Genomic DNA, 24,835 nt, shown 5'->3' on the forward strand with positions numbered 1-24,835 from the left:
AAAGAACTTCCAATGACAATAGTGTTTAATGTGTCTTCTTGATCTCTAAATGGTCCAGCAGAAAGAAAATAACAAAGCTTGTGTACAAACAGGAAGTCTAATTTTTACGTAAACCAGGTTAGTCTTGGTTTAAACAAGCTTCGCCTCCATTCATTGAAGTTACTCGGAGTGGGTAGAATTATCCAGGAATGTAACTAAAGTAAGAATAGCAATACTCATAATAATTAAAAGTGAAACGTACGATATAGTACTTTTTTTATTTTTTCCCCCTAAAAGGTAAATATAACAGTAGCTAGCTCCTACTCACCTCTGCATCACGCATTCTCAATTGGAAAAATTGATTTTTCTTTTCTCAAAACCCCAAATGGCTGAAATTAACTAGAAACATGACTGCATTCCTAATTATTTATCTCTGAAGATAGCAACATAAAATGTTTTTTTTATGGAACATGTTGCTACGTTGTTTGAAGTTGCAACAAAAATTGACGGCTAAATAATATGTTGTTCTTTGGTTCTACCTCTGTGTGGCGCTGTGACGTTGGAGTTTTCTGTGGGGGAAGTTTCCTGTGTGGAACTGTTTGTTGGCAGTTATTTATCTGACTCGGAATCTTTTCAGTGTAACACGACGTCTAGCAGTTATGTCGCCCGGCGCAGGAGTCAGACCGTTCTCTGTTAGAGTAGTTTAAATTAATCTTAAAATTGTTCAGTCTGAAGTTTTGTTAGCCTGAAAAATATCTTTCCGACATTATGTGTTCCGTTAGAAGGACGTAATCGTTGCAGTATTGATTTATTTTAAGGTAAAGTAAGTTTGCTGCCGACTTCAGCCTGAAGCTTTTTCTTCCTCTCTGTTAGCTAACGTCAGTCTGGTTAGCTGCTCTAAGGAGATGAAACTGTACGCTTTGCAGAGGATATATTAACTGTAAGGGGAAGAACGTATATATTTAGGCTTTAATCATTGTTTGACATAAATGTTTTGCTTATATCTTAAGCACAAAGTTAAGTGCTGTAGTGAAATCTCCAGGCTTCCGATATGCTTATAGCCTCTTTGCGGGTCTTTGTTAATAAATTGTCCTTTCTAAGCTTTTTTTCACACTTTTTTTTATGTGTCCCCTTAAACATTGGCTTTCCGTTCTACCAGTTAACTGTTTGGGCCATGGCATCTCTGTCAGAGGAGGTTCTGCTGGTGGTGAAGAAAGTCCGTCAGAGGAAGCAGGATGGCACACTCTACCTGATGGCTGAAAGAATAGCCTGGGGTCCAGAAGGCAAAGACCGCTTCACTGTCAGCCACCTGTATTCAGACATCCGCTGTGAGTCCCTGCAGAACTAAAACCAAAAATCTTGTGTGTTTGTGTTGATTTCAAAACGCACTTTACTGTTCCATGTGTAACAGAGAGAAAAGTGTGTCTCTATGTATGTATCATGTGTGTTACACATGTGTGCAGGTCAGAAGATCAGTCCTGATGGTAAAGCCAAGATTCAGCTCCAACTGGTCCTTCACACCGGAGATAGTACCACATTCCACTTTGCCAATGAGAGCACTGCACTTAAAGACAGAGATGCTGCCAAGGAGCTGCTGCAGCAGCTACTGCCAAAGTTCAAGAAGAAGGCCAACAAGGAGCTGGAGGAGAAAAACAGGTAAAAATCCTTCTCTGGTTTCAGACTGATCACGTTCATCTAACTGGATTATTTTAATGTTTCATTCTCTAGCATTCAAGAAGAATAACTTAAACATTTATCAATTGGAGAACACGTGCTAAAGCTTTTGTTAAATTATAATGCACTGTATTGGGGAAACGTTATTACATTGTTGTTTAAGATTGCAATAATGGTATTGGCTCCAACATCATGCTGTCACCATCATCTTCAGCGATCTTGAACATCTCAATTACTAAAATATATGTCAGCTTTGGGCATCAAAGGCAGTAATTGTCAGAATTATATAGATAATCTGGATGTATATAAGTTGGAATATTTTTAACTCGCCAGATATCGTATTCAGATTGTCTATTGCTACTGCACTGCTGCGAATATTAATATTGCAATTAAGATTGCAGTTTGATGTCTTCTGCTGCTCTAAAGTAAATGCTTTAATAGAACCACTCTGTTGTTTGATAACAATTACACACATAAGAACACTTACCGTATGTGTGTAATTCTTTATGAACACATTGTATTTCAGTTAAACGGTTTGTTAAATCCTACATTACTCCAGTGTTTTTCCCTTTTTTTTGTTTTTTGATTTACTCTGTCCAAGAGAACGTTTTCTGTTGCTAAACGTTGACAGGGTGGCAGATGAAATACTTGGCAAAAAGTATGAGTTGTCAACAGCACTAAACAAGATTACTAATTAGATATCTAGAGCTGTCCCTTCTCTTTCCAAAATATCTGTCAGATAAAAGTGGAGAAAATATTAATGTTTTGTTAGGCTCAAGCTAAATGTTTGTGTAATGTTGTAGATGCTGGATTTATTTTCAAATTTCTTGACCAGGTATTGCTGAACACTCACCAAACTTCCAAAGGATAATGAATGTATTAGCTAGACACTGTGTTGACTAATTTAAAATGAAATGTGAGCAGGATGTGGGAATATCTGGAGGAATCATTTTTATATTTGCAAAACAGACAAAATTGTCCATACGGCATTTATTTTTGTCCCAAGAATTTAGCAACTATAACTAATTAGTGTCCACATGGGCAAAGTTTAAATCTGAATCATTTTTGTGTGATCAAAATAGAGTAGGGTCTTAACTTTATGATATAATTGCAGTCATTATTCTTACGTAATATTAATTTAAGAGTGAATTCAAGTCAGATTTGCTCTGCAGCTTTGTGTGGGAACTCACTGCTTACCTCCAGTGTTTGCTGCTGCTCCGACAGGATGCTTCAGGAAGATCCGGTGCTTTTCCAACTGTACAAAGATCTTGTGGTGAGCCAAGTGATCAGTGCTGATGAATTTTGGGCCAACCGGTTAGGAGGCATGAATAATGGGGAACCTGCACCTTACAACAACAAACAGGAAGTTGGAATCTCTGGAGCATTTCTAGTGAGTACATCTAATATAAAAACTACTTTATGCTTCCTTATGACAGTTTTGAGTATATTAAAAAAAAAATGCTGCACTTGAAAGGGCTTCATGTTTTTGCTCTACAGGCGGACATCAGACCACAGACTGATGGCTGCAATGGCTTGAGATATAATCTGACTGCGGACATTATCGAGTCCATATTTAGAACATATCCTGCAGGTAAACAAAAACGGTGTCTTGTAGAAGTATCCACACCACTTGGATTTTTCTTATTTTGTCTTTTTACAATCATAAACTTCAATTCTAACTTATTGGGATTTGATGTGTTAGACCAAAACAACAATGTGGAAGGAAAGGATTATCAAGATTCTTGACAAATAAAAACCTGAAAGGTGTAGCATTCATTTGTAATCAGCTCCTGTGATTTGATGCTTTGCACAACTACCTTTCATTACTGTTAAAGCTGCAGTTCTTTTCTGGTAAAGCTCAAGCAGGTTCAGACATGTAGAGAAAGAATTTTTATTTTATTTTTTTTGTAAAATAACTCAGACCCAGATTGATTGAAGTGGTTGCAATGTTCAAGTCTTGGTCCAGATCCTTAGTTGTATTTTGGACTGAATTTTGGCTGGGTTATTCTAACAAATGAATACACTTGTGTAAACAGCTCTGGCTTTATATTTAAGGTTAAAGTTGTTATCCTCCTGGAAGGTGAACCTCCACCATAGTCTAAAGTGTTTTGCAGCCTGTTAGCAAGTTTTCTTCCATAACATAACCACTGCTTGTTGCTGCCATCATCATATTTCATGGGAGGGACGGTGTGTTCAGGGTCAGGATTAATACTGAGTTAGATTACTCACAGGTTGACTCTATTTGCAAATGACGTGACTTCTCAACTCAGTTAGTTACACTAGATTTTACTTAGGGGTAAAAGCGCATTCAGCTCTGAATATAAATCCATCTCACATCTTTCAGACTTTAATTTGTACAAAAGATTAACAAGAGAAAAACCCTATCAATCTAATAGTAGCTGCTTGTTTCTAAACCTGTCTTGCAGTGAAGCAGAAGTATAGTGAAAATGTGCCTCATAACCTGACGGAGAAGGAGTTCTGGACGCGCTTTTTTCAGTCTCATTATTTCCACAGAGACCGCATCAACACAGGTTCTCAGGATATTTTCTCAGAATGTGCCAAGCAAGATGAGAAAGGTAGCTGTTGACCAGTCACACCGAAAATGCAAGTATATATTTTCCTGTGCAAAGTGAACCATATTTAGTAATAATATTATACTGTTTTTCTAACATGCAGGGTTAAAATCTCTGGTGATCCAAGGAGTGAAGAATCCATTGGTTGACCTTTTGTCATTGGAGGATAAAACATTAGACGAGGTGAGAAAAGTCAGCTGCAGTAATGAGAAAAGCTTCCTATGTATTAACTAGTAACTTTATTCTATGTCCACCTTAAAAACAACTTTTTATTGTGAAACAGGGTTATGGGATAAGCAAAGCCCTACCTTCAACCTCAAATGCAAACAAGTCAGTGAAAGAGAGTAGTAACTCTGCCATTATAAAGCGATTCAACCATCACAGCGCTATGGTGCTGGCAGCAGGCTCACGCAAGGGGTAAACATCAACATTTCAAATAAATCAAATACGTTTGCTCTCCTGTCATTTCCTTTCTGCTAACTTTATTCTGGTTTTAAAGAGATGTGACCACTGACCTAGCCAGTGAGACTAGCAGCACAGACGGCAACTCCAGAGATTCTGATTTCTTTCAGCCTCCACTGAAGAAGGTATGATGCCTCTATAAACTTCTTACCTATTTTTTCTCCCCACAATGATTGCCACTATGAAATGATTTGTTTTATTGGATGTTTTTTTAGGTTAAACTACAAGAAGCCATAGAATATGAGGATCTGCAAAGGGAAAATACTCCTAAGACAGTGGCGTTAAATCTGAAGAAGTCTGACAGGTAACGTCTGTTTGATTTGTCTGTTTTGTTCCATTTTAAACAGGTTGGATTATAACCTGAAATTGAAAGATGTAAGGACATGGATGCCTTGGAAGTTACGTCTACTACATCATCAGTAAGACAGCATGGGAAGAAAATAAGACTTTTTGCTTTCTTTCCTCAATAAATAAAAATATTGTAATTTCTAAAAATGTTACTTTTACATTTTTTTATTTATCTTTAAATTACTTCTTTTACCTTTGATGTTCAAGATCACAACTTGACTTAAAAAACACAAAAACAACCAGATAAATGCACAAAAACAAATCATACGGCCATCCCTTTTAGATCATGGTTTAAAACCATATCTGGTTTAGATTCCAAACATGGCAGTAAAATTTTTATTATTTTGAATTTTTATAAACAGAATTAAGCTGGCAGAAATTCCAAACTGAACTTTAAAGGATCTGTATTAAATGTACAATGAGCTTGTGCCAATAGTCTCAAACACAGACTTGATCTAAAATATCTTCAAATGGTGACTTTTACAGCACCAGGCTGAAATTTGTGGAACATATCAAAAACAAAAACCGTACAAGACAAATATTTTGTACTAAAACGGCAGAAATTTTAGTACAAAACTTAAAATTTAGATGTTTACGTCTGTTTACATTTTAGAATTTTGAAACAGATGTGGTCTCTGTACTTTTTATAATTTTCAAAATTTGGTGGGAAAAAAAATCTTATTAATACTGCTAACAATTAATTAATATAGACTATCTGTATGTCTTACAAATGCTGATTAATATGTTTATTGGTGAGTCCTGGGAATTAATATTCATTCCTCTTGTTTCTTTCTCAGGTATGCTCATGGTCCTGTTCCACTTCAGTCCCAGCAGTATACAACCAGCCAAGACATCATCAACTCTGTTGGCTACATCCAGCAGGAGATGGCCAATTACAAACCCAACCTAACTCGGGTCAGATTATGTTTTATATTTCTGGATATTTGTCACACATTTTGTTGCTAAATGAAAATCACACTCCCTTACAAGGCGTTTTAACACATTACCAAATTACACCAGGTTCTTGCACTAACGACTAACCTCACATATCATGTTGTTTATGTTTTATCTGCACTTGAAACAAACTTTGCAGAAGACTGGTTTATGTATTTAACAGAAAAAAAGGATGTTACACTGTTCTAACAGGTTTACTCGTCGTCTTCGGACGTCTGTTTTTGTACCAGGAAATGAGCAGAATATGTAAAGGAAATTAAATTTGTTTCATGAGGTCCCTCAGCTCATGGGGACCTCTGAGGCACAGAGTCACTTTATATGTGCAGAAAGACTCTTCTGGGAATAAATATCACAACATGAAAATAAAATCTCCACTTACTACAATTTTTATTTACAAAATCCATCTTAGATTAATCCAATAATGATCCAAATCCAAAAAAGGATTAACAGCTTAGAAATGTTCCCATTTCAGATGATTAAAATATGGGATTTGAAATAAAAGACAATAATATAATTGAGCTTAGAACTACCATTCGAGATCATTTACAATTGCCTGTATATCTAGGATGTTTAAAAGTGTCTTTGAAATTACAGAACATGAAGTTTCTGAGTTTTAAAACAGAATCTGTGTTACTGTACAAATATTTAGGTGTTGTCCAGCACCACAGCAACCTCTGCCATCGCAGCGCTCTCTCCAGGAGGCGTCCTTATGCAATCTGTTGGACAGCAATCCATAAACCGTAAGTATGCAATAAAATTTTTATTTAAAAGGTTATTTCATGAGGCAAGGAGATAAAGTTACTCTACTACTTTACTTATGGTATTTATTTTTTATTTTTCCAGAAATGGTGCCCAATGACATCCAAGGAGAGCTGAAGCACCTTTACATTGCTGCAGGGGAGTTATTGAGACACTTTTGGTCCTGTTTTCCTGTAAACACACCATTTTTGGAGGAAAAGGTGACTGATATTGATTTGTTTAAATTCCATATGCTCGTGATTTCTGTCTGGTTTGAAATCTTTTGCACTTTATACTTGTATATTTACACGATACAGGTGACAAAAATGAAGACAAACTTGGAAAGATTTCAATTGACCAAGCTTCGTCCTTTTCAGGAGAAAATCCAACGTCAGTACTTGAGTACAAATGTGAGTCACTCAGACATATTTTTTGTGACACGGGCTTTTTTACTCAGTAATAATTAAATTCAAAATGTGTCTATACTGTGAAAGAAATCTTGGCTATCTGTGAGACAACCTGTGCACATAAAGGTCAAATAAAACTAATAAAAAATACTTAAATTTAAACTCTGATGTTCCAACAGCTTACAGGGCACCTGGAGGACATGTTTCAGTCGGCCTATAGCAAGTTTCATATTTGGCAAACCCGCAGGATGATGAGGAAAACCTGACCTGGGAATTTATTTGTCAAAGAGAAGATGAGAAAGACTTTTAACGTTTAGAAGAAAGACTTGGGAAGATCCTCTATGCCGTGAGAAGACCGAGTGGAGCATAGTTCACAAGGGCTCATTGAGGGTATAGAGGGAAGCTGCTGCAGCCAAAAGTGTTAAACAGAGTATAACTGCATCTCAGTCACAGATAACTATTAGTTTCATTGTTTTCTTTGTGTTTCCTTCATTGTTGAGAGAACTCTGCTTGTAACGGGTTAGCAGCAGGACTTTGAAAGTGGTGTAACATGACCAAACTTCAGCTGGAAGTCAGACAGAAGGCTCCCAGGACAACACACTGAGACGAGATGGGGAGGACGGCTGTCGTGCACACGGCAGAGAAAAAAATACTTTGACACACAAAGCAACCCCATAAAATTGGGGTGAAGTGAAAGTATTAAAGAAAATCTGGAGCAAGAAGGCGCGTAAACAAAGCAATACTGTTAAGACAATTCACACTTGAGTGCATTAGTGTGTATGACTCAGTGGAAATCGTCACTGGTTTTTAATGTCTGCACTGAGGACAAAAAATAACAGAATTAAAGTGAGGTATTTGTTCATGCCAGTGTCTTCTCCAAATAGAGTGCTTCATTCTGTTTCTTCAGCTGCAGCTTACAGTTCCTGTATTATAAATGTAAAGAGTAGTAATTTATCTGTCTGAGAGAGGAGTTTGACTACAGCCAGGGTTCTGAACTGTGGCATAATGGTTGTGAATTTTCTTTAATGGTTCTGAGAAGAAATGTCAGTACCTGTCATTTGTAAGGTAATTAATTAACCATGATGTGGGGCTAACAGTGGTGGTTTTTACACAAATGGCTTCCAAGCAAGTTTCTCCTCCTGCCAACCCACCCTCAACTGAACACATTCCAACTATAAAGTGCATTTCAAGAAGAAAAAAAAACTTTAATGTAACTTATTAAAAACTGTAAAGACATTTCCTATTTGGATTTAAAGAAAAATAATATTGAAACATTTTGTTTTTACCCTCACAGCGCCTCCATGTGGTTTTCCTGGCCTGGGCAGAAAGCCATGTTCCCCATATTAAAAAGCACTAGGAAAACAATGGGCTCCTGTAGGCAAAACAAATAAAAGTTTTAGTACATTTGCTGTTGCTTCATTAGAAAAAAAGTCACAAAAACCTTTGAGAATTCCCAGGACAAAGTAAAGCAAAAAACTGTGAACTACAAACAGTTGTTGAAGGCCACATGCAGGTCATTTAACCGGAAAGGTAGAAGTTTGAACTGGGAATAAAATCAAAGCAAACTTAACTCTGTTTACAGTTCCAAGTAGGACAACTGGTGTGACTGCCGAACTGATTTGCTAAGAGATAAACCTAATTACTATTGGCAAAAAACGTAACTGCATTGTTATGCTTTTAAGCACTTCAGCAACAAAATAGTTCTTTGTCTGGATGATTTGAGATGCAAGTCGTCAGTAGTGAACATTTGTTTTACATTATTTACTGCCGCTATCAGTAAGCTTTATGAAAGGCAACCATAATGGATTTGGATATCAATGTTGATGACACCCAACCTCTTTTCTCTTAGCAACATTTTTCCCCCCCCCAAATTGACTTAAATAGCAAATCTGTGGTGGATAGTGCTGAAGATTAAAGTGATGGCAAAGAAACTTTCCAACTTCAAAGATATGAAACTCCTCGCTCCAAAGATAAATTATTAAAACATTAATGGAAATATGCTACATGTGGTAAGGTTTGATTGCTGGATTGCCAATACATATTTTTCAATTGGTTATTGAAAATGATTTTTTTTTTTAAAATTACATGCCTTTTTAAATGAAACATAAATAAAAACCTTTTGTACTCCATCCATCCATCCATTTTCTGTTCACCCTTGTCCCTAATGGGGTCGGGAGGGTTGCTGGTGCCCATCTCCAGCTACGTTCCGGGCGAGAGGCGGGGTACACCCTGGACAGGTCGCCAGTCTGTCGCAGGGCCTTTTGTACTCTATATTGTTTTATCTGTTGATGGATATCTGAAACAAACCCTTTCATATTTTATGTCAGGAATAATTTTCCACTTTATTTATTGTGTGAAATAGGTCTAGTTTTGGGAATTCGATTTAATTTTCTCTGCAAAAAAATAATGACGACGTATTTTTATTTTCTCTCCAGCTTTTGTGTTTTACCTTTCCTTTTGCATTAAAAATGAGAGAAGGAAAAAAAGACCCTTTCTTACTGGTGGTTCTAAGAAAAAAACCTTATATTTGGTTATAGACGCATGAAGACCACTGATCTACAAAAAATCATAACATTTTAGTCAATTCTTTTATTTACATTTTGATTCTGAGAATGCAGAGTGTTGGTTTCTGAGCGTGCTGTAAGGAAGCTGCAGCGCCGCTTTCAGGAAGTGTCAACACATCAGCTGATTTCTGTGGACGGAGCTGTCACGGGTGTCCTGGCTGACCCCCGGTCAGAAGTCAGTGGCGCTGACCACTGACTATCTCCGGGGATGTAATCAGAAGCGCTAACGCTAAACAGAGTCGCCCCGTCCATCCGGTGAGTTCAGGTGTAAAAAAAAAACATCTGACAGTTGGTTCCAACGGCTGTGTTTGTGCTAGTAGCATGCTTGCTAACCCGTTGGTGTCACGGTTTAAAATGAGACTGCGGGGAGCTGACACTGAGCAGATGTTCACGTCATCTCCGTGGAAATAAAATGACATTAGGTGGAAAATGTTAGAAAAATCAAAAGCCGCGGTTTTTTTTAGTAGTTTTTGGTAGCAGCGGTAGCAGCAGAGATGTCAGATGGGTCTCGTGATCCAAACTGCCTTGAATCAATGGCTCCATTCTCAGCTCACAGCAAAGTTCAGCTATCTTCCCACTGAAGACTGTGGACTAACCGAAGACTTCATATATTAAAGTCATTCTTAATTCTATAGGTAGTCCTAATTTAGACCTTTTTGTATTTGTGTCGGTTTAGACCAAGCAAAACTTGTTTGTCCTGTTTTTAAGGTTGCATAATACGTTTTTGTAGACAGAATCTGATGTTCATACTTAGTCGATTAAGTCAGCTAAAACACCAAAATGAAATTTTGCCAAAACTGTTGAAAGTGTGAGGCTGGTGTTGACTTGCAATGTGATTAAATGCACATTTGTTTTTATCTTCAAGTAACATTTAGGACACCTTATCCACAAACACAGAGAGCAGTGACATGGAAAACAAGATGTATAAAACTTTTCATACAATACTTTCCATTCTGGCTACTAAAGAAGCCAGAATCATTACTTTATAGTAATGATGAAGCCAGAATTGTAACATACTTAGAATTTCAAGAATTTTAAGTATGTTTGAGGAATTTTGTGGACCTCCTTACAACAAAATGTAATCCTAACAGTAGAGTTCTAGCAAATACCAAGAGAGTGGTAGGAGGTGACTTCTTTAGTATCTCCTATATTGCTTTTTCAACCACTGAGTTTAGGAAGCAGTTGATTAATGTAATGTTTGTTTTGAAGTATTTCTCAATTGCTCATTACCAACTGTGTCCCTACAGTACAGGTTACAGTAAATGTAGTTGGTCACAGGTTTAGTTTCACTTCTGCTTCCTCATGAATTCATGCAAAATCAGAAGTCAATCCAGGACAAACTGTATCGGGGTGTAGCTTGTTTGCTGTCACAATGGTGTTAGATCTTTGTTGGTTTCAATTTCCCCTTTGTGGCTTTAATGAGTAAAAACATTCCTGGATTTCAAAGAAAATCTCTACTAGGTTGTGGTTTCTAAACCAGCTCACTGTTTTACACAAGCTGTTTTTCCTTAGACTGCAGAGTAAAACAAAGTCACGGCTGGTCAATTTACCAGGGCAGGTCCTCTGGTGAAAGTCATGTGACAATGTCACATGTCTCCATGGCAGCAAAGACACACTCTGACATAACATGTTATTGTTGATGTCACTCTCTTCTCTCTCAGACTTTGACTCTATTGTTGTTGACTCTGCAGCGAAGATGCCTTCGATACCGGTTGTGCCTGAGAACCACAATCACCTCCTGGCAGAGTTTGACTGCCTCGATCCGCTCCTCTCTGCTCTCCGTTTTGACTCAGGCAGGCTCAAGGTAGAGTCAGCCATCAATCACATCTAATAAATCGTTCCAGTTGAAGACTTTATAGCAATGATTTGACATTCTACAATATTTTTCAGTAATGCAGTGATGCTCAGTAAATTGAAGTATTATTGAAAGACTCGTTCTTGTCAGTAACTCAATTTACATTCTGAAGCACAGATGTTAATCTGTGCATACACACTGATGTTTTCAAATGGTTAATTATGATGATTTTCTGCTTGCAGCTAGTTTAAAAAAACATTGATTTTCTTAGAAGATTAGAATATTTACATGAGACAGATAAAAAGCCTTTTAAGGAAAGGAAATGTGAGCTTAATAAAAAAGTATGTTTAATATCTTAATAATAATAATAATTTTCAAAGGGTACTTTTAATCTGACAAGTATCATCAGAGTGCATATTCTAATTTACTGAATATGACTGCATAATATCTTTTTTTCAAATCTACCTCTACAGTTGAATAAATGTTCAGGCATCAGTGTTTCATTCCTATTATGAATGTAAGTCATTCATAATAGGAAAAACATGCAATATATTGGTGACTGTTGTCATAACAATATATGTTATGATACCTAAATTATTAAAAAGTCCATTCAACTACTGAAAAAAGTCGATATTTACATCTCAACATCAAGGTTCCATTGAAAGCGTTTCTTTTGGTTGTAGTTGCTGCTAGCAATTGGAAGAAGTTGTTTGAGTTTCTTAATAACTTGACCACTTGCTTGTGTCTGGGGGAAAAACTATGCTGCAATAAACAGTTATTTTCTCCAAATATGTTAATAGAGACCCTTACTGAACAATACTTAAAAGTTTTGATTGTTCCAGTGCAGGTTATGAGATAATACATTTGCGATTATATTGTGCATCCGTACTGTGAGAATGTTTGTTTTTTCTTTGGACACTGATTGTCTCGGTTGACTCTTTTTAATGTGACTGTGTTGTATTTCAGTGTACCTGTCTGGCGGTGTCCAGGAAGTGGCTCGCATTGGGAACGTCAGCAGGAGGGTTGCACCTCATCCAGAAGGAGGGCTGGAAACAAAGACTGATTCTGACTCACAAGGTACTGTAGATGTTTTAGTTTCTTACCATTTCAACTGCATATTAAGTGAAGTGTTATAATGTTTGTACCCAGATTATAGCTATCATCAAAATATGAAAATTGGACTCACCTTTTTCCAACATTACAACCCCAAACTGTATTTTATGTGACGGAGGTGATGTGGAGAGAAATAAAATATATATTTTTTATCTGGTAAGTATAACCTTTTACTATTCAGCCCCCTTCACTCTGATGCCACCAAATAAAATCCAAAGCAATCAGTTTTCTTTTGTGTTACTCAGTTTCACTAAAAATCCAATCCAGTAGTAGATGTGATGGCACTAGTTTAATAATATGTTTACACCATAATTATGTTTTATGAGGTAAAGAGGTGGTAAAGTTATTAACTACAAGCACTAGAAGTTGTTCCATTGCCAAAATAGCAAATGTCAACGAGAAACGACTTTTTAAGTGAAACCTTGTTACTGAGACAGAAACAGAGAATTTTTATTATTTATCTCCAGTTGCTATTTGTTATCAGGGGTTTATGTCTGCTGTCAACCCAGTGCAAAGGGACATAAGCTAGTTTAATTTCTAGTTAGTCTATTTATCACAAGACATTCATCAACATTATCAGGTGTTGCATCTTTCTCTGTTATCGTTCAGCCCCACCCCAAACCTTCCAAAGTCCATTGTTCCACAGGAACGGGGTAAATATGTGGAAGAAGGTAATCTGGTCAGATGACGGCAATTATTACCTTTTTGACTTAACTCCAAAATACTAGGTAGAGCGTAAAACTAACACCTCACACAGAGCACACGTTATGGGGATACTTTATATTCAGCAGAGAAGGAAACACTGATTAGGGTTGATAAGTAGATAGATGAAGATAAATATGGAGAAATTCTGGAAGAAAACCAGTTGGAGTCTGTAGAAGACTTGCAGGGGCCAAGTTACACCTTTATACTGAACAACTCAAATCATAACCAGAGCTAACAAACTATCGATGTGGTTATATTTATGTTACACAAAAACATTTATGAAAAATACATCATTTTCCTTCCGCTTTGCAATTATACATTCCTTTGTGTTTGTACAAATAAAACAAATTCAAGTTCATGGTTAAAGATCAAGTGTAACAAGAACTATTTAAGCCACTGGAGCCTAAGCCAGGAACGTATCTTAATCTGGGATGACCTTTCTCTACCTCAGGAGGGATCTATCACACAAGTGGCATGTTGTCCTCATGATGAAGATTTTATTGCAGTTGCAACAAGGTCAGTCCTTTTTCCTGAAACTAATGACATGTTTGTCATTGAGTGAATTGTATTTTTTATTCTTACATTGCCTGTTCTCTGTATTCTGATGGCTGTTGTCCAGTCAGGGTCTGGTGGTGGTGTGGGAGCTGCAGCTGGAGCGGCGAGGTCGTCCAGAGCGCGTCAGCGTGTCATCGGAGCACAGAGGACAGAACATCACCGCCCTTTGCTGGGATACAAGCACACTTAGGGTTTTTGTTGGGGACTCTGTTGGCAAAGTGTCGTGTCTGCGGGCTGGATCATCTAAACTGGGCAAGGTACTGGCAAGAATGATGTTTCGCTCTACAAAAGAAACCAAATACAAAGCTGGTATTCATACGATTATAAGCCTTCTTTAACTGCTTGGTAGATGCATTTATAATTTTTCTATACTTGTTTGATTGTGATGAATTTCTTGAGCCCAGCAAACTGAATCAGTGTTGCTCCTACTTTCTGTGATTTTTGCCATTTCCATTTAATTTGTTGTAGGCTTGTCAAATGAATGCCTAATCGAATTATTTCAAATTCTTTCTCTCCTCTAGGGGTCAGCATTTGTCATCTTTCCTGTCCAAACTGTTACTACTGTTGACTCCAGAGTGGTTCAGCTTGGATATCAGGATGGGCGCCTCCTAGTGTCTTCACTCAGTCGCTGCTACCTCTGTGACACAGAGAAGTGAGTAACTTTGAGCTTTTCTCTGTCTTGGGAATCTTTCCTGAATGCAAAAACTGTAATTTTACAAAGATATTGACTCAGTGTCTGAAAATTAGACAAAACACAAACTGAATCTTTTCCTATGTAGAGATTTGTAGCGCTTGATTTGCTTGGTTTTACAAAGAATTTTCCATTTGTTGTTTTGACATTTGCCTTTTTTAAATTAATTGGAAACTTTGGGGATCTTTTTTCCTAGTTGTAAAGTATAAAATACAAAGTCTTTCTCTGATTTATCCTCAGGAAAAATCAGAGAAAGAGTGATTTAAGTCTTTAAGTAGTGTTTGTTTATTTTTGTCTTCTTGTCCAGCATAAATTAGCAATTTTCAGAGGTTTGTTTTGCTTGGTTTTCTGCCTGTAGGGAGAAATTCTGGCGTGTTGGAAATAAGGAGCGTGATGGGGAATACGGAGCCTGCTTCTTGCCCCAGAATAGGGGATTATTAGTGGGACAGCCGCCGCTGCTGTACTGCGCCCGGCCGGGGTCCCGAATCTGGGAGGCTAATTTTAACGGCGAGGTTCTGAGTACTCATCAATTCAAAAAGCTGCTCGCCTGCCCACCAGTCCCTTTAATCACTTACAGGTACATTTTATTATAACTTAATGTGTTGCAATTAAGGCAGGACTTACAATGTGTATTATCTACCTCTTTCTGCAGAAATGAGCCAAATTACAATCCAGCACAGAGTAGTCCGCAGTCTCTCGGCTTCCCTAAACTGCTTTATTTTGGGTAAGATCCAAAAGCTTTTTAGAGTGTTGGTTTTTATCTGAGTTGTGTTACTTCCTAGAAAACTGTCATTGGTGCTTCATGTATCTTTTCAGAGACCAAAATCTGCTTACTTGGACCGGTTCGGCCATTTATATCTTCACACCTCAGAATGGACAGGTCCTGCTGTGGACTGAAGTTAAAGGTTTGTGTTCCCCCCTAAATTTCTGTAGCACCTGACGGGAGAAACTAAGCTGGGAAATGATTATTTCACTACAAACTTTGTATTCAGTGATTTAATTAAATATGTTGTTTTGGCATCTTTTTTATCCAGCAATATATTTCCATTTGATCCTGGAATAATCCCATAAGTCCTTTTGCAAGAACGTCATGCAAACTTTCCCATGTTTCTGTGTACTTTATATTCTAAATGAATATGTTTGAATTGAACTTTTCTTGTAGACTTGGTTGACATTGCAGTCCACCGCAACGAGCTGTTCTGCCTCCACGGCAGCGGCCATCTGTCCCACCTGTCTTTGCTGTCTGCGGAGCGCTGCGTGGAACGTCTGCTGCGTAGAGAGTCCTGGACTCTCGCTGCTGCCGTCTGCTGCATGTTCCAGCACACAATCACGACAAGCCGGGTAAGACGTACGGTGAACGACTTCATCTCTGTGTGAAGTGTACGAATAGATTACTGTCCAGGCTTTCCTGGTTTTAAATATTTATATTCTTGTGACCAAATACAAAGTCTATCTAACTATTAAGCTAAACGGCAACAATAGACAATTAATTCTATTCAATTAAGTTCAATTTTTCAGTTCTAAATCGCAACAAAATGTAATCTAGGTGCATTTGTGGGAAATCTACAATGTCCAAATAGGTTTAATTAACCAGGTTTAAAGAATGACACATTTAAAGAATCTGTCTTATTCAATTCAGGCCAGGAAGTCCATTCCCATCGATCGCCTGGAATACCTGAAGTCTCAGCTCAGTTCCAGCGCGCAGACGGAGCTGATTAACCAGCTGGAGGAAGTGATCCTGAAGCTGGAACCGCTGGATTCTGCATCCAGCAGCCGCAGGAGCAGCATTTCTTCACATGTACGAACAAATCTGGTTTAAGAGTCCTGTTTATGACAGAAACACACTTCTCTTTAATTTTATGATTCTGATTTTTCTTGGCTTATTTGCAGTGGATGCTCTTTAGCTAACAAGTGAAAAAGTCTTTTGTTCTAAATCATTTTGCATCAAATACCACAATTATACTTGAAAGTTTGATTGTGTCACATTTTTGCAACTAGAAACCAATTGTCTAATCTGTCATAATCTAGGAGAGTTTTAACGTCCTGGACTGTGGGATCTACCGTGTGATCAGCCGCAGAGGAAGCCAGTCGGACGAGGAGACCAGCTCCCTCATGAATCAGTCCGTGTCAGAGGAGGAGCGACTGAAAGAGTTCAGCTTTGTCCAGGAGGAAGACCAGGTGGATCATGGTAAGAATTTCAGCTGTTACATCTGGTAGTAATCAGTGTTGTTAGGTATTGCCATTCTCATCTGCTTTAGATAGTTCAAATTTAACATTTTGGCATAGAATCTGGTTCTTGTTGCATATTTTTTTATCTTAAGTTTGTCTTAATTAGAGCATGCTTCTGCACTGATTGAAATCATAGAAAAATCTCTCCACCTAATCATAGTCAAAATTAATATTATTAGTGAGATCAGGAAGCTTTGAATGTGTCTTAAAGATAATTTTCTCTAAAAAAAAAAAAAGAGTTAAAGTCATGTACAAATACTAAAAATGGTATCCTGTTACACTTTGTCTTGTTTCTTTATTTACTCGTTACTTTTCTCTTTTTTTGTCGCCTCTGTATATATTATTGTGATTTGGGTGATTGTCTGAAGCAGGAGGAAACGTCTTTTCTGCCTCTAATTATAGCTTTAAAAAACTGTGAAGTTATTTTCAGTTTAACACTGTCAGACAAAATAACCAAAACCTATTTGCTAAATCAGAAATTGGAATTTGAATGAATGACTGTAAAGTGGCTGATAATAACTTGACTCTTACTCTTTGCAAATCTTTTTTCCTTTGCTGTTGCACCTCCTGAGTTTGTTGTAAACAAAGCTGAATAATCACAAAAGGGCCCCATTTCTGCTGAGTTGTTGACGTAAAATGTCTCATCTGTTCCATTGCATCTCACATTTGTCGCCATTTTTGTTCTGTTTTTTTTTGTTTTCTGCGGTTTTTGATTGCAACCTCTCTACAATCTTCCTCCGCTTGCATTGTTGTCCACTGCCTCTCATCATTCCCCTCCAGCACTCCATCCATCTGTGTTTTTCCTCCCACTCCTGCCCCCATCTTTACTCAGATCCACAGAGCGCTGAGCGGCTGGAGGCCGATCGACCTGACCAAGGCCTGCAGTTTCACCTCCCACTTTCATTCTGCACCAAACACCCCCGCATAGCTTTGCAGGCCGTTAAAGACAGGTGAATTAAAACCAAAAGAATGCTCAGGTTACACATTTTCTGGTTTATGATACTGTTATATATAATTTTTATCATAATAAGAAATGAAACTAAATTGCAGCTGTGCTTTGGGCGGCCTACTTCCTCATTCCACTGAAAACAAAAATCTGTTGTTTTTTGCCTCCATAGATGTACATTTGTTGACACATTTGTCAATTTTCAGTCTGAGCATCCCACATTCGTTCTTCATATGAAACAGTTGGATCACAGTTCTGCTTCTTCTTTAACTGTTGAGCAATGTGAGTTAATTTTTTTTCTCCTCTTATTTCTTTCCAATAGCGTTTCTAGTTTTGTCAAGAAGACGACAGAGAAGATCAACACCCTCCAGATGAACTCTGAACTCCGACATCGGCCTGAATTTAAAGAGAGCGCACAGCCCGACACGTTAGCCAGCACAACATCCTACTCAGACGAAATGGAGATTGAGTAAGTAGAGATCTTTAAAATATCACCTAATCCTCTGTGTTTACTACAGTTTTTCTAATGTATTCAAACACTGTAACCTTTTTAATGTTCTATTAGGCATACACAAGCTTCAGTGTGTTTTATTGGGATTTTATGTAATAAACAAACACAGCTGGTGATGCCAAGTGGAACTTCTGATCTACAGTCAGAATAGTCGGCTAGTCTGCTTTGAAAATAAATGAGCTTATTTGTGCTATATCAACCTGCCCATATTTAAAAAAAAAACAAAAAAAAAAACATGGAGTGTGCATGACAACATATGTACATATTGTTTCTTTCGCTTGTATGTTTTTTTTCTCTAAAGTTTACAGTATATATATTTTTTATTTTGCATATTTAAATTCCAAGTATGTGACACAAGCTGAGTAAATTTGATTCTGATATTTGTTTAAAGAGTTTATAACGAAATATCAAACGCAGAGGCTGATATGGATGAACTTCGTTCAGCAACAGAGCAAGCTGTGTAAGTACTACACCACATTTACCATATTATTGGGATTTTTATGTTATTATTACTATTAGACTAATTATTATGTTTTCCAACCATCAGCTCAGAGATACAAGATCCTTTGGTGCTCCTGGATCCAGTCTGCCTTAGAGAAGCTCTGATGGAGTGGCTCCCTGTGTTGGAGCGAATTCTGGGCCCTGCTGTTCTCCTGACAGCTTCTGTAACCAATTCCACCCTGGATGGATCAGGAGAAGATAAATGGGACAGGGATTATTTGAGCATATGCACAGAGCAACAAAGAGAATCATCAGAAAGTGTTACAGAGGAAGCAGAACTTGGAGAAAAAGAAGTCCTCTGTGAGAAACAGCCGATGGTCGACACGACTGAAAACGTCGCTGCTCTGGAGAATCATCCGGAGCCCATCCGAGTGGCGTCTCCTACGCCTTTACCATCAGATCTGGAAGCTAATCTCAGCGAGCTGGCCACTCTTTACACAGAGCTCAGCTGCTTCAGGAACCAGCAGGAGGTGCCGGAAAGCACAACTTTCCTGCGTCGCTACTTCTTCCTTCTGGACCAGGAGCGAGTGAGAAGAATGTGCCTTCTTTGTCATCAGCAGCGACCCGAGATGATGAGCTCGTTCTCTGAGGCCATGCTAGGTTAAAAACTTGTCTTTAAAAGGGACTGCACTAAAAAACAACACTCCAGTTTAATTTATTATTTTAAAAAAAAAACAACTGATATGTAACATTGTTTTTGTTTCACCTAGCGCTCACTCAGTCCAGCAAGGTGGTTGAAATTATTCAGAGGGGAGATTTGCTGAAATCTCTACGAAGCCTCAGAGAGCTGCAGCCTTGGGGTGCACCGCATCTCCTTGCTCACTTCCACAGGTACCAATGTGTGATTTTAAAGTATTAATGTATCTAATATACAAGGGGTCCATTTATTGTTGAAAAATTACATATTTAAAATGAACAACTTAAAATGTCTTTAATTTAAATTAATTTGCCTTAAATATGTTAAGCAGATATCTTAAATGTTATTGTCGCATGACTAATATCGTATACTCTAAATTGGGGGATTTTGTCACTCAAATTTTTCTGTCAGGCAAATGTTTGAGTGGCGCACAGACATCATCTTTATGTTCTGTGACTCGAGGTGGTTGATGCTACTGCTAACTAGCTGCTAATATACACTTGCCAGTTATCTAGCTACCTTTTTGGTGTCTGCTATGACTAAGTTCAGTTTTATCGGCAGTTGATTGGATGATCTGTTGCCTATACGAGGCTGGGTGACCCAACAATCTTTAAGCTTGGCATTCTGGTGGTTAAGGCTGTAGAAAGCCATTGTATGTGAAACACAAAGCTGCTGCCAAGAGCCACAAACCCCAGAAGGTTTTAGTTTCACTGTTTTTGCTGTTCTTGATTGTAATGCAGTTGAACCACCCAACCATCCCCATATTTGTAGTTTTATTGGTCTTAAATTTCATTCAAGGTTGCATTTAAAGGATCTTAAAAAGTCTTAAATTTGACTTTTTAAGTCCTGAAACCTTCAAATGCCCTGATATATTTACTGACTTACTAATGTTGATTTTTTGAAAACAAGACAATGTGTTTTAGACATTGTTTAAAAACTGTTTTGTAGATGGTTAATCCCACCTACAAAACATACATGAAGTATGTTTTACGTACATAAAGTTTCTTTACACATAAAGTTTTCTCTTATATTCCAGGCTATATGAGAAGCATGGTGAGGCAGCTGTACGCTCGTTTTCCCAGTTCTATCCCATTATAACACCTGCTGACGTGGAGACGGTGGCTCAGCGAAGCCACTTCCTGGCGTACCTGGATAATCTTGTACATTCAAGAGCTGAGGAGCACAGGTGCGTCTTATGTGTTCGTATTTTTTGTAGATTAACATAGATACTTTGCTGAGTGAATCTATAATTCAGCAAGTTGTTTCTGCTAGGTTGTCATTTCTTCAGTCGCTCCTTGAACCTGAATCATTGAGACAGGATTGGCTGGAGCTGGTCCTGACTCACGATGCCCCTCAACACGCCGATACCCTGACCTCTGATGGAAGGCCCCGGTATTACGCTTTTAAGTATTCAATCATCAGAAACAGAATTTTCTGATTCTGTTTCTGACACCATTCAGCAGAAATCGACTGATGTCCAAAATTAGATGATGTTCAGTTTGATTGACCCTGGTGGGAGACAGTAACCCTCTTTGGTTATGAACTGTGTGATTGAGTGAAGAAAATCTAATGTTAGCAATTTTCAGTTTCAGTCATGTTTAGAGTAAAGACAGAAGCACAGGAATGTGAGAAGATGTTAGTGTTTAATTTGTTGATTACAAAACGAATCTTCGAAGCTCATGGAAACATTTCAAGTATTAAAAAAAATTATTTTCATAACACAGATGCAGTTCATTAGTAAGACAAAGAAACTTTTATGGTACAGAATAGTTGTTTGATATATTGTTTTACATGTTCTGCCTCTTGATTGATTTTGAAATATTGTTAGCCGTTTGGAAATCTTAGCGTTCGGGTAAGAATCTACATTCTTCAGAATAATACACACGGAGACTGATGTTTTTAGCAAAGCTAGCTGCTCTAATCGTCTGAAAGACACTTTGAAATGTGAACCCTTTTCTTTGTTATAAATTAAACCCTATTTTCCCTGCACAGTTGACATAACACCACCTCTGTTCAAACTCACAGCAGGAAAGCTAAAGAAATGTCCAGTTTTTTTTTTTTTCTTTAACATAAATTAGATTCAGTTCAAATCCGTTTGAGCAGATCATAGCTTAAAAAGATTGGAGATTGGCCACAAATTAGTGAACATACTTAGTAAAAAACAATTTTGTCTCAATGTACGTATGTGTGGAAATAATACAAAGTGAACAGATCTTGAAAACTGTATAATACTGGAACCACAACCTGGTCCAGTTTAAGAAAAGAAAATGAGAGGGTAAAAGTGTGTTTTCTGCTGCAGGTGGCGTTCACACTGTTTCACCTGGGGCTACGGACGTCTTTTGTCTTTGCTCATTCGTCTTCCTGCAGACATTTCATCTAAAGAGAAGATGAATGAGATGTGCCGCAGTCACGGGTATTTCTGATTATTTTTCATCAAAGGAAAACTGTCTAGTCTTCATGATGTTGGCGGTATGCTGCAACATAACATGTCCATGCTTGTGCAGCTATTGGACGGGTTACCTCTACCTCTGCAAAGAGCTGCAGCGTCGCACTGAAGCATTTTCCACCATCTGTCAGCTGGATGACCTCAGCCTCCTGGAGGATCCTGATGGTAAAACTGTTAACAATAATTACAAAAACAATCAAATCAAATAAATCTCTTTGAATGTAAAATGAGCCGTTGGGTTGTTGTCACATGATGATCCAAACGTCTAAGTTAAGCATTAGAAACCAGCTCTAAAGCGAGGAGGAGGCCTCAGGTTTCATCTGTCTAACACCTGCAGTGCAGCTGTATCTCCCTGGACCAAAACAACTTGCATGTTGTCAAGTGACGAGAACTCAAATACTGAACTCAGAGAGGCCTGGAACCATGACCCTTACAACCCCACTGGTGAACGTAACAGCCCTATTTATGAATCCACCGGGTCTATAAGTGGACTCGAATGCTTTTTTGAAGAGAGGTGAAACATTCTCAAGTATCCAGAGAAAAACTCCTGTTGCCTTTTATTTAAGTTCTGGGATAACAAAACAATATTGTTAATCACTTTAGTTTTTTTCTGCCTTAATTCAAATAATTGGTCAAATTAGGCCTAGTTGTCACCTAATTTCAAATGTTTAAAAACAACAGTCAGTGAAAATCATGTACATTTAATGGGAAAGTAAGAGGAGCTTTAATAAACTACATGTTTGTTTTTGTGTAGCAATAACTTATTTTTATTTTGGGCCATACCAAGAACATGAATATTCTCAAAGAACCGGTTGTGGTAGAATTTACTAGCAAACTGTTAACATACTAATAAATAGCTATCTCTGCCGGTTAGGGTTAGGCATAGGGTAAGGGATAGGGTTAGGGTTAGGGTTCAAGACTAGTACGTCTTGAAATGAACTAATATTGATTTTCACATTTATGTAATTTGGCAGTTTACAGACAAAAACTGCTTTTATTTCATTGATAAAATAATGTTTTAAGCACACAACTGGTTTTTGAAGGTCTTTTTTATGTGGCCCTCTAGAAGGAAGAGGGCCGCTTAAAAAGCCGCAGTGAGCCAGATCTGGCCCACGAGCCTTGAGTTTGACACTTGTGCCTCTGATCATTCCACACGTTTTCAGGTGTTGAACCTCATAACCTGGACGAGTGGAAGCTGCTGATCCAGCTCTCTCAGCAGTATTGCCGTGTGGCAGACCCACAGCTGGCCACAGATGTGAATGGGAGCAGCTGGTCCAACGGCTCCACGAACTGCGAAGGACGGATCAACCCGGAGAGTCTGACCCTCCTGCTGGCTCGGACGCTGGGGCCTGACCGAGCCCTGGAGCTGCTGCATGAATGTGGAGTGCAGGTGGTCCTTTCAGCCCACTCCCAGCTGGTGTGTGACCTGCTGAGAGTCGCCGAGAGGAGGCAAAGGTGAGTCAGACTGTCAGTAAAACAATGTAGAAAAAAAACCCCCACTTTTTTGAAACAATTTTTTCTATTAGAAATACCGAAATAGTCTAGTAAACAAATGTGCATATCCTACTTTGATCCATCTGGTTTGGTTGAAGCTAAGAGTAGATTTAAATTATTAACTTTTCCCCACTAATTTTAGAAAAGATAATCCTTTACTAGTCCCCCAAGTGGGAATTTCAAGAGTTTTTTAAATATATTTTATCATTTTAAGATATGACATGCAGGTTTTGTGTTGTGATTAGAAGCTAAAACACATTTGAAGTGTCTGTAGTAAAAGGTTGGAGCCTTAAAAGGATCTTTTAAGAGTCAAATATGCTTTTTCTTGTTTTTGATTTTCAGGGCGATGATTCAGACCATGCTGGAGCGCTGTGATCGGTTCCTCTGGTCTCAGCATGCCTAAAACCTGATTGGTGCATCAATCCCTAACTTAACAGCTCTGTGATTTCTGTCTACACAAAAAAAGATACTAATGCTTTAGTTATAAGTGTTGTCTTTTTAACGCCATACCATTGACTATCAGTATTCATGCATTACTTTGCATCATTGTTTTCTGTCTAATATTTCAGACTGTTTTTGCACGCTTGAACATTTATCTATTATATATCTGTGTATTAAAGGCCAAAGAAATTGTCTTCCTCCTCTTGAAAAAAATATACTTGAATTAATTAAATGATCATGTTAAAAGCAGTTTTTATTAGTTGAATAAAATTGTGAAAACGGTTTTATTTTGTTTGCTTTAGAGATTGAATGCTTTTAGTGAAAATGATTGTGATCAAGCCACGTGAAAGTATTTTGCTTGCATGTGTTAAAGCCACAGCTGCAGAAAATGTTCTCTCCCCCATTAAAATTAATCTACCATAAAAAAATGTTTGTTGTTGCAAAAAGGGAACATGAACAAAGTGAGCAGAATATCAAATATTACTTCTCTGGTTATATTTTATTAATTTTAAGGCAGCTTGTTTTTCTACTCCCAACATTGGAGGATAAGTAATGTGGGTCAAATGTGATCAAATTAATAACAGAGTAATGAAATGAGGTCAGTGACCCATTTGATGCTATCACACACCTGGAGGATCAAAGAGGTGAGTTTTTCACCACATCACGTTTGACTTTTAAAGGCTCCAAATGGGCAAAGTTGCTGAGTGAAGACTCCCACTGTAATTAACTGATATCGTTACGGATTTTCCCTCCTATTTTTTTAATGCCATGTTTTGCTTCCTCGTTATTTCCCAGAATCCCTGCCTCCCTCCTCTTCCCGCCCGTCCACCTGTCTGTGTCATTGGCACAGGGATGATGAGATGAGACTAGGAACAACACAAACCCGATTGTACTAAACATACAGAGAACTTCAAAGATACGCTCTGACATTTTGCAACAGATCATTTAATTTTTCCCTTTATTTATTGGGATTTTTTGTGATAAACGTGTAGAGGAAAGAAAAGGTTACATACTGTAGTTTTCAAATGTACTGTGTGCATTTGTTTACTCTCACCCTCGTAAAGTTATGGTG

General features: G+C 37.9%; 2 protein-coding genes across 4 annotated transcripts; both read left to right on the top strand.

Annotated features, from left to right (window-relative positions):
- Positions 1-608: 608 nt before the first annotated feature.
- gtf2h1 (general transcription factor IIH, polypeptide 1) lies at positions 609-8,579 on the top strand. 2 transcript variants are annotated; one of them, XM_028004567.1, is made up of 15 exons: positions 609-797; positions 1,139-1,307; positions 1,443-1,635; positions 2,878-3,043; positions 3,151-3,244; positions 4,080-4,229; positions 4,330-4,409; positions 4,510-4,643; positions 4,726-4,813; positions 4,904-4,992; positions 5,834-5,951; positions 6,640-6,730; positions 6,834-6,949; positions 7,046-7,138; positions 7,315-8,579. In XM_028004567.1, exons 2-15 carry the CDS (start codon positions 1,154-1,156, stop codon positions 7,399-7,401), a joined length of 1,653 nt encoding a protein of 550 aa, XP_027860368.1. In that variant the 5' UTR covers positions 609-797; positions 1,139-1,153; the 3' UTR covers positions 7,402-8,579. The 2 variants fall into 2 exon arrangements, with proteins under 2 accessions (XP_027860368.1, XP_027860377.1); XM_028004576.1 differs by lacking the exon at positions 609-797 and adding an exon at positions 901-919.
- Positions 8,580-9,785: 1,206 nt separating this feature from the next.
- On the top strand, positions 9,786-24,047 carry hps5 (HPS5 biogenesis of lysosomal organelles complex 2 subunit 2). Of its 2 annotated transcripts, none has more exons than XM_028028170.1 (23): positions 9,786-9,954; positions 11,361-11,503; positions 12,461-12,571; positions 13,764-13,828; positions 13,932-14,124; positions 14,389-14,519; positions 14,917-15,135; positions 15,211-15,282; positions 15,375-15,463; positions 15,721-15,899; positions 16,198-16,356; positions 16,587-16,746; positions 17,620-17,737; positions 18,056-18,202; positions 18,636-18,704; positions 18,792-19,345; positions 19,456-19,576; positions 20,419-20,568; positions 20,655-20,774; positions 21,682-21,795; positions 21,887-21,993; positions 22,992-23,283; positions 23,665-24,047. In XM_028028170.1, exons 2-23 carry the CDS (start codon positions 11,396-11,398, stop codon positions 23,723-23,725), a joined length of 3,339 nt encoding a protein of 1,112 aa, XP_027883971.1. In that variant the 5' UTR covers positions 9,786-9,954; positions 11,361-11,395; the 3' UTR covers positions 23,726-24,047. The 2 variants fall into 2 exon arrangements, with proteins under 2 accessions (XP_027883971.1, XP_027883963.1); XM_028028162.1 differs by having other exon boundaries at positions 11,391-11,503.
- Positions 24,048-24,835: the final 788 nt, after the last annotated feature.

Source organism: Xiphophorus couchianus, chromosome 2, assembly GCF_001444195.1.
Source record: "Xiphophorus couchianus chromosome 2, X_couchianus-1.0, whole genome shotgun sequence".
NCBI classification, from domain to species: domain Eukaryota; kingdom Metazoa; phylum Chordata; class Actinopteri; order Cyprinodontiformes; family Poeciliidae; genus Xiphophorus; species Xiphophorus couchianus.

Bases quoted from the DNA above. Each gene is read 5' to 3' on its own strand.
- gtf2h1 (XM_028004567.1), top strand. From the start codon at position 1,154: ATGGCATCTCTGTCAGAGGAGGTTCTGCTGGTGGTGAAGAAAGTCCGT. The intron at 4,993-5,833 runs GTAACGTCTGTT...TTTCTTTCTCAG, and splicing joins AATCTGAAGAAGTCTGACAG to GTATGCTCATGGTCCTGTTC. The intron at 5,952-6,639 runs GTCAGATTATGT...ACAAATATTTAG, and splicing joins ACAAACCCAACCTAACTCGG to GTGTTGTCCAGCACCACAGC.
- hps5 (XM_028028170.1), top strand. From the start codon at position 11,396: ATGCCTTCGATACCGGTTGTGCCTGAGAACCACAATCACCTCCTGGCA. The intron at 16,357-16,586 runs GTACGAACAAAT...GTCATAATCTAG, and splicing joins GGAGCAGCATTTCTTCACAT to GAGAGTTTTAACGTCCTGGA. The intron at 17,738-18,055 runs GTGAATTAAAAC...TCTTTCCAATAG, and splicing joins TTGCAGGCCGTTAAAGACAG to CGTTTCTAGTTTTGTCAAGA.